This window comes from Vombatus ursinus, unplaced genomic scaffold (genome assembly GCF_900497805.2).
Source record: "Vombatus ursinus unplaced genomic scaffold, bare-nosed wombat genome assembly UNPS02014778.1, whole genome shotgun sequence".
In the NCBI taxonomy this organism is placed as follows: domain Eukaryota; kingdom Metazoa; phylum Chordata; class Mammalia; order Diprotodontia; family Vombatidae; genus Vombatus; species Vombatus ursinus.
Genome location: NW_020954556.1, coordinates 26,299,526 through 26,309,124, shown reverse-complemented (window position 1 = coordinate 26,309,124; position 9,599 = coordinate 26,299,526). Strand labels below are relative to the sequence as shown.

Sequence of the window (9,599 nt, the reverse complement as noted above, 5' to 3'; positions counted from 1 at the left end):
GATCAGTTCCTTGATTATATGTAAAACAAGAAAGGTGGATGAGCAAAGAATTTTGGAATCACAATTTTCCCTCTTACAGATGCTGAGTGTATGACTTGGTTGGTAAGCTCAAAAGTTTAAGGGGAGTGTCACTCGTGCTTTCTATGATACCCGAGGAACTGTAGCATCAAGGAGGCAAATTCCTTCCAGAACTGAAATTGCTTTTAGGGAATACGTTATTTCAGTACTTACAAAGATCTGTGACTTTATCAGTGTGGCCACTCCCTCTACCAATGCAGACCACAAACCCTGTTACGCCTCAGATAATCTTCATGAGCTGCTGTGACCAGTACAAGGCAGCCCTCGTGATCACACGAGATAAGAATGTACACCACACTCTCTTGGGATTGGAGGAGACTAGAACCAATTGAATAGTTAGCTCCTCTTCAGTGGGTTGAGCTCCGGATCGGGTTCTCCATTCTGGTTTCATCTCAGACATATCTTACAATACTATCCTCCCACTCCCTGTTTTCCATCTCTTGGGAACTATAATGACCATTGATTATGAAAAGGGCGTGTCAAAAAAAGTAAAGAATCTCAAGGGAATGAAAAAAAGTAGAAGGGAAAGGAGACAAACAGTACCAGATTTCAAACTATACTACAAAGCAGTAATCATCAAAACAATTTGGCAAATTCTTTGTCATATGGTCTCTGGGAGGAGGAAAGGAGAAAGAAGTAGAAAATAGGAAATTTAAAAATATATATCAATAGCCATTCATTTTTAAATGATTTCATAGTGATTAAAAATAAGATATTGATCAATGACAGATAAGGTACATAACATACAGAAGCAAATGGATATAGTAGTCTAATGTCTGATAAATCTAAGGACCATAACTACTGGAGTAAAGACTCACTCTTAAACAAAAACTGCTTGGGAAAAACTGAGAATCAGTCTGGCAGAAATTAAGCTTGGACTAACACTTTATAATGTCTATTAAGATTAGCTCTAAATGAATACATGACTTAAATATATAAAAAAAATCACAATATAAACAAATTAGAGGAACAAAGAAGAAATCTCTCTTCGGATTTATCTTTATAACCAAATAAGGGATACAGAGGATAACAGAAAACAAAACATGCAATTTTGATTGCATAAAAATTTTAATGTTTTTGCATAAACAAAATGAATGCAGCTAAAATTAGAAAAGAAATAGTTAACCAAGGAAAAAATCTTTGCAACAAGTTTCTCTGATAAAGGGTTCATTTCCAAGATATATTAAAGAATTGACTGAAATTTGCAAGAGCCATTCCCCAATCAGCAAATGGTCAAAAGATATGAATAGGCAGTTCTCAAAATAAGAAATCCGAGCTACCAACAGCCATATGAAAAAATGCTCCAAATCACTAATAATTAGAGAAATATAAATTAAAACAACTCCAAAGTTTTTCTTTGACACCCATCCAATTGGCAAAATTGACAAAAATGGAAAATGAAAAATGTTGGAGATGCTGCAGAAAACTGGTACACTAATTCACTATTAGTGGAGCTATGAATTGCTAGGGTCATTCAGGAAAACAATTTGGAACTATACTTAGCAAGTCACTAAACGGAACATACCCTTTGACTAAGTAATACCTCTACCGAACTTCAATGACTCTGGAGGACAGAGTAAGGCTGATGACTTTACACAGCTCTGCATCACTTAAATCCAATTCACTTTCAAGTCAAGATATTACCCTTGTGATGTCATTGATCCTCTTCAAGAACAAAGGATGAAAACAACAACACCAACCTCTACTGGGCTTACACCCCAAAAAGATCAAAGAAAGAGAAAAAGAGCTTAAATCTATATCTATATATATTTGTAGCAGTTCTTTTGGGGCTAGCAAAGAACTAGAAAATAAAGAGATGCTTATAAATTGGGAAATAGCTTAACAAATTATGATATAAGAATGCAGCAAACATACTATTGTGCTATAAAAATGACAAAGGCGTTAATTTCAGAAAAATCTGGGAAGACATAGATGAAATGACACAGAGCAAAGTAAGTAGAACTAGGAAAACAATTTATACAGCAGCAATGTCATAAAGTCAAATAACTTTGAAAGAATTATGAACTCTGATCAATGCAGTAACCAACTATGATTCCAAAGGTTTGATAAGGAGCCATGCTATCCACCTCCTGATGGAGACTGATAGATTCAAGATGCAGAATGAACTCTACATTTTTGGATGTGGATAATTTGGGAATTAATTTTGCTTAACTCTGCATATTTGGCACAAAAGTTTTATTTTTCTTTTTTTTCCCAATTGGGGGAAATGGGAAAAAAGAAAATAAATGTTTATTTATTTTAAAAGAAAATTGATTTTTTTTTAAAAAAAAGAGTAGTTATTTTTATTCCTCTAGGGCTCCATATGCCATTCCTGCTGCTTCCCAGGCCAAAACATTATTCCTGGGCCACTATATGCTTTGTTTTCCCCTAAAAAGCCCTTTGAAGACAAAGATGTGGTCTCACTTTTGTATTTGTATCCCTAACAATTAGCATAATTGTTAGCACTTAGTAAATGCTGAATAAATGTGTTTCAATCATTCGTATTCCATAACTGTTTGGTATTAGGCAAAGCCTTGATTCTCAATGGTCTTGCCCGTAATCAGAATGACTTCATAGCAAGGTGTTCTGGCTCCATCTCCTGAGATCTGTAGCTTCTTTTCCTAAGGTCATCTTCAGCATCTCTGAGGTTCTCTCCTAGCCTTGCCGGCCCTGGAAACAATGACTCACTCATAGTAAGCGGCTGATAGCGATGCCTGCAAGTAACTAGACCAAGCCGAACCAAAAACATCACACTTGTCACAGCCATCAGGACAACTAGAAGAGAGAAATAAGAATAAGGACAGGGTAGAAAGGAGATGCCCCGTTGTCTGCATTATAAAAAGGAAAGTGATGATCCCTTACAGACAGAAAAATGGCAGTAACAAAGGCCATGTGTGCTTTCAGGTTTCATAGGCGTGCATGAGAGAGGATTGGAAGTGTAGGTCAGAAATAATTCCACACAGGCTTACATAGACCTGGCATAGAGCTGGATAGAGCGGGTATGAAATTTAGGTATCAGCTTATCTATCCATCCACGTTGGTTTTTGTTGGTTTTGGTTTTTGTTTGTTTTGATTTGTTTTCAGAATTTGAGGACCAGGGAGCTGAAATGAACCAAAGGTCTCACTTTAGTTCAAAGCAGTACTAAGTGGTCATGTCTTCTGACTCCAAAGTCAATGCCCTTTCTACTACCCCTCACTTTATATACCTTTGCATTGAAAGTCAAGGAAAATAATTATCTGCCTTCTTCTCGTTCCAGTGGCTCATAGGAATGTGATAGAGGTGCATCAGATGTTTGGAATGGCTAAAAAGACTCATTTACCTGCAAAGATGTTGTTTCTTGTTGGAGCAGATGTATTATAGTGCTGAGCAATATTGCCGGACAATGCGACCATGACCACCGGGTATACAGTGAGGATGTAACGTACATACTTATCCAGGAGGAAGTTTTCCAGGTAGAACCTAAAGGAGAGAAGCAGTGACAGCACTTATGAAATAAATACCTTTATAATTCTCCAAATTGACTCTCTGGGACTTCTACAGAGCATCTCATAAAGAGAATCAATCCATCAATCAATAAACATTTATTAAATACCTACTACATGCCAGACACTAAGCTAAAAGTTAGGGATACAGAAAGACGCACCAATAGTCCCTGCCCTCAAGGAACTTACAATCTAATGGAGGAGGCAAGAAGCAAATAAGTATATACAAAGCAAGTTATATACAGGATAAATATGAAATAATTAACAGAAGGAAGGCACTGGAATTAAGAGGGGTTGGGGAAGGCACCCTGTAGAAGATGGGATTTTAGTTAGGACTTACAGGAAGCCAGGGAGGTCCATAGTTGGAGTTAAAGAAAGTGCTTCAGGAATGAGAGATAGCCAAAGAAAATGCCCAGAGTCAAGAGATGTAGTGTCTTGCTCATGAAACAGCCCGGAGTCCAGTGTCACTGGATCAAAGAGTATGTTTCAGGAGTGAGGTGAAAGAAGACTGGAAAGGTAGGAGGAGGCTAGGTTATGGAGGGATGTGAATGCCAAAAATATCAGCGTTGCCAAGGAAAAGAATTTGAAGGGCTTTTTTTTGGGGGGGGTAGCTTTTTGTTTTTTCCCTGGTCAGAGGACAGTCTACTGCGCAACAGAGAAGACCTGGCTTCTGGATGGGGAGTTGGGAAAACCAGTGCCTTTGCTGTCTCTTCTCCACAGTTACTCAGCAATGATTACTTCCTTGGGGGGTATCTTAGGGGTGACCTTATGTGTAAGAGTTTGGGGATCAGACCTTGTAGAGCAGGGGTTCTTAACCTGGGGATGGTGAAATTTTAAGAAACATACAGATAACTGTATTTCAATATAATTGGTTTCCTTTCTATGTATGTATTTTGTTTTATGCATTTAAAAAAGTTATTCTGAGAAGGAAGCCATAGGCTTCACCAGACAGCCCAAGGGGTCTATGACACAGAAAAAGGTTAAGAACTACTCTAGACAGAGAAGGACCTGAGTTCAAATCTGGCCTCAGACACTTGATGCTCACTAGCTGTGTGACCCTGGGCAAGTCACTTAACCCCATTGTCTAGCAAAAAAAAAAAAAAAACAAAACTTCATGTAAAACCTGATAGAGAGGAAAAAGGGTAGCACTTATGACATACTTTTTTTTTAATTTCCCTAAAATTAACTGGCTATTCAGGATTTAGGTAAAGAAACCTATAGGACAAATAATCTCAGTGCTATAGAATTTAAGGAACGTCCTCCTCAAATGAGATAATATTTACAAAGTGCTTAGCACAGGGCCTAGAACATAGTAGGTACCTGATAAATATTTGTCTGTTCCCCACCCCTCTTCCTTCTAGTCTGGTTCTAGAAATGTTGGAATTTGGTGACCAAGTCAGTGTTAATTCTATCCAGATCTTTCAGCATTCTCCAGATTTCAGTCATATCACCTGAAAGTCTTTATCTTACGGGATTCATTAAAACAGCATCGACCCTAGTCCACAAGAGAAAACTGACTGAGAATAACAAAAAGTCATGACTGATGACACTTTGCTTGGTGTCACACCTTTAACATTTAAAAAGCACATTCAAAGCCATTCTTACATCCTCATCCCAACCCTGTGAGTTAGGCAGGGCAGATGCCGTTATCTTCATTTTACAGCTGTAGATGTATAAAGTGATTCACAGCTCTTCCAAGGTCATAGTGACTTAGTGATAAAGCCAGAATCAGAACTCAGATCTCTTACCTCCTAGCTCAAGGGGTTTTGGGTTTTGGTTTTTTCCCATCAGATTAAATTGCCTCAACTTAGCATAAACCAAATAGAAATTACAGTACCTGATTCTTTTTAATTATAAGAGTTCTATTGATTTGGGCCTGTACTTGGTAGACATAGGCCCCATACTCCCTGACTACAAAAAGCTGCCTTCTTAGGACAATCTGAATGAACTATGTTGATGATTAACTAATGAAATTGTGTTGTTGTGATTGGTATAGAAAATACTGTAAATCTAGTGAAATGCCTATTGAATTCATATCCATTTTTAAAAATTCAATTCAAATGCCTCCTCCAGGAAGCTTTCTCTGATTCCTTCCTCAGTAATAACAATCTTATCCACCTTAGACTTCACATAGTATTCATTTTGCCCCTCTCTTACACATTGGCTCAACAAACCTGGTATAATAGTAAGAATTTGGGGACTTAGTGTCATCAAATCCCAGGCACCGTAGAATTTTAGAGTTGGAAGGGAGCTCAGTGAACATGTATATTCCAATCCATACCTGGAAAAAAAATCTTCTCTACAATATATGACATTTATGTGACAAGTGGTCAACCAGTCTTTTGCTGGGTCCAAAGAGGGGGAAGTCACTACCTCCTGAGGCAGCCCCTTTGAAACACGGACAATTCTGATCAATTAGGGAAATTTTCCTTACAATAAGCTTAAAATCTGCTAAGGAATCAGGAGCCCTGTGCTCAAATCTTGGCTCTGATGCTTGCTAGCTCTGTAGCTATATGACTTTCCCTCTGGGAGCCTCTGTTTTCTCATCTGTAAAATGGGGACACTAATCCTTATATTCCCTATCTCATAGAGTTGTGATGAAAATATTTTGTAAACCTTAAAATGCTATACAAATAAGAGGCAATATTAGTATTACAATATATTAGTTCATATTCTAACAAGTTAATTGTGTTTATGTTATCTGTCTGACTAGAATGTTAGTTCCAGGAAATCAGGGACTGTATCTTAGTTCAGTGTTCAGTATCTATAAAAAGTAGGCACGTAACAATGTTTGAGTTGAGTTGAGTTGAGATGAGATGAATTGACTCGAATCACCTAGAGTTGAATGGAAATCCAGATCCTTCCTAGTCAACGAGGGATGAATTACTCACCAGAGCACCAGCAGCATGAGGAGAATAGACAGGACAACAGTAGTGGAAGTTTGGTTGGCCACTCCCACACTGTATACCAACACAACTGCAAAATTCAATAGTGTTGCCACTGTGGTCCATGTAGCATAAATCGCAATCCCATTCTGCACCTAGAATGAGAGCGTGATTTTTTAAAAACTCATACCCACACACAAACCTTCCAGCCTGAGAGATTGATAACAAAAGTTATTATTATGGGTGACTGATGTTGCTTACCAGACCTGCGATTTCACTGATATAGGGAACTCCAAGTGAGGAAATTTCTTCCACCAATGCAGATTGCAACCCGCAACTTAGAGTCAGAGGGTTGCCCACGGGACTATGAAAATTTAAAGTGATTCCACCAGCATCATACAACCAACATGTGTCAAGAACCCAAGTCTCATGAGATTGCATGCCATCTTGGGGAAGGGGAAGGGAAGGGAAGGGGAGAACTCAAAATCTTATGGAAGTGAATGTTGAAAACTAAAAATTAATAATAATAATAAAGAACCCAAATCGCCATGCTTCTCTATTAACTTCTAAACTGCAGCTGCCTCTCCTACTATGATTACTAATGATTACCATTTTGGTCTGAATCTGTGATTTCATTGGTGTGGGGAACACCTGGTGTGGATACTGCCTCACTAATGCAGATCTCTGTAACTTATAATCTTAGAGAGAAGCCTGGAGCACCCTAAGGTTGGTTAGGTGACTTGTCTGTGGTCACACAACTATTAGAAGTCAGATTCTGACCTCAAGTCTTCCTGATTCCTATCTTGGCCCTCCATTGGCTAGGTCCTGATACCACACAATGACTAATTAAAGAAAGTAGCTCATGAAATAGGTAGCACAAGTTTTTAAAAGTTTATTTAAAAATTAATTTTATTGATATCTTTTGTTTTTACATAGCGTAATTTTCCCCCTGTAAGCTGCCTCCTCTCCCTTCCCAAAGAGCCCTTCTGTAGAATATATCATCATTTTACAGTGGAGGAAATTAGGGGTCAGAGAAGAAAAGTGACTTGCCCAATCGTGTTGTTAGTAAGTTACTGCAAGCCAATGTTCCATCTCCACGTCTGCGGTTCTTTCCTTTACCCCAGGCTGCCTCCCTTAGGATGTATCAGATCATGGATATGTGAAAAGGATGGATTATATGAGGGAGGAGGTTTCCAACTTCTTTCCCAAAGAGGACAATGGAATCATTGAAACGGCTCATGTTGCATCAGATGATAATTTGGAAAAGGGTGGAGGAACTTTGGGGGCCCTGGAGCATTGGTTTTGTGTGCTGGGAATTGTTCAGGGCTGGCAAAGGACAGTGTGAGAAGTTGCTTGGATAATAAATGCCTCTAATTGAATTGCACCTGCTGCCATTTTAATAAATGTAAGCACCTTGAGGGCAAGAACTATTTCATTTCTATCTCAGTTTCCCCAGCTCCTAGCGCATAGACACTTTATAAAGGTTTATTGATTAATTGATAGTTTAAAGGACACAGTTTGATATGTTCAATTCAATCTAATTCAATGGATATTTATTAAGCCCCTATTAAGACTGGCTGTGCTTTCAGGCAGTTGCCCATCTCTTTCATCAGCGCTTTGTTATAACTACAATATTTGCAATATTCAGTCCTTTCCAATACCTCTAATTCCCATTCTTTGTCCTTCAGATGACCTTCTTGTGGCCTTAAACCTTGCCTTCACCTTCCACCACCAGTCTTTGATCCCTCTCCCTTCTCCTGGTCTCCAGTCAACCCTTGCCTTTGGAAAAAGTCTTCTGGAATATCAGTAGCATCTCTTATTAGTCGCTGACACCATAAACTTGCAGTTTGGCGTCATAACATCTCAAGCAAAGTGAGACTGGGTTTGCCCCTAGGGCTGGCTGGTCTCATGTTTCTGTGCCATGACTGGTGGAGCTGACTTTGGATGGGATGCCCTAGCATTTGTTTTGTTTTGAGTGGGCATGAGGAATACTCAGTGGGTTGTATGAGAGAAAGAGAATCAATACTTTCTCTAGCTTATCATTAAAGTTCAGTTAATTCCTTTTTTAAATTTATTTTTAACCTTCTTCTCTTTTTAAATGTTGAGTTCCAAATTCTCTCCCTCCCTCTCACCTTCTCCCCTCCCCACTGAGAAGATAAGCAATATAACATAAATGATTCATATGAAATAATACAAAACATATTTCTCTAAGTCCTCTTGACTCCTAATGGTGTAGAGTCAAGCTGAAGAAAGGCAACATGGGCAATTCCTGACTTGCATATAGAATCTCAATTGATCTTCCTAACAACCCTGAGATGTAGGTGCTACTGAAATCCCCATTTCACAGACGAGGAAGTTGAGGTTGAAAAATTAAAAGACTTACCCAGGGCCACACAGCCAGGAAGGAGCTGAGGCATAATTTGAAATCAGGTCTTCCTGGTTTTCCACAACTCTACCTAGAGTACCTAGTACTCCTCCCCCAACTCAATAGGGCGAAGAGTACTTCCACTCTACTGTCCCCTCACCTAAAGTCCCCCCCCCCCCATCCTCCTTGTAGTGTTGCGGTGCAGTGTAGCCAGCCCTGGACCCCATGGCCCTCCCCTCTAGGGTCCTATTGCTATGGTGCCCATGGGGTAAAGCCAAAGGTCAGACTACCCACTCTCCAGACACAAATATAACCCTGGACAGAATATCCCCTGTGCAGACTATCTCTGCTACTTGTATCACACACACGGCCCCCCCCCCCACTCCCCAACCCAGGTGAAAATAGTTCTGCAGGCTCATAGCTGGCCTACCAGAATGCGGAGGAGACACAGGTCAATCCTATGGTGATTCTGGAGCCAGGTTCTGTGGGAATGGAGTCCTCGACAAGCCAAGGAGAGAATCACATAATTGGAACCTGTGAGCCCTGTGAGGATAAGCAGAGCAGGGCTGAGGTATCTGAGGAGGAGAAAGAAGTCATCATTGTACCATCCCAGCGCCCTGACCATCACACCATAGATAAATCACCTGGTACTCTTCAAACCAAACTAAAAGGTCCACACTGGCGTTTCAACAGCCAACCGGAATCAATTGCTTTGTCAATTCAGTTCCTAGCTCTGAGGGTGTGTGTGTGTGTGTGTGTGTGTGTGTGTGTGTGTGTGTGTGTGTGTG

General features: G+C 39.6%; 1 protein-coding gene across 9 annotated transcripts in view; it reads right to left on the bottom strand.

The window, feature by feature from the left end:
• Positions 1–1,687: 1,687 nt before the first annotated feature.
• The window catches only part of LOC114045542, a 33,039-nt gene continuing 25,127 nt past the window's right edge, over positions 1,688–9,599 (bottom strand). For 6 of the 9 annotated variants that reach the window (XM_027865621.1, XM_027865619.1, XM_027865620.1 and 3 more), the window contains 4 exons: positions 9,242–9,386; positions 6,453–6,601; positions 3,399–3,538; positions 1,688–2,853 (listed from right to left, as the gene is read on the bottom strand). In XM_027865621.1, the coding sequence (XP_027721422.1) occupies positions 2,639–2,853; positions 3,399–3,538; positions 6,453–6,601; positions 9,242–9,386 (649 nt within the window). In that variant the 3' untranslated portion in view covers positions 1,688–2,638. The remainder of the gene's footprint in view (positions 2,854–3,398; positions 3,539–6,452; positions 6,602–9,241; positions 9,387–9,599) is intronic. The other 3 variants (XM_027865627.1, XM_027865625.1, XM_027865626.1) reach the window with 1 other exon arrangement.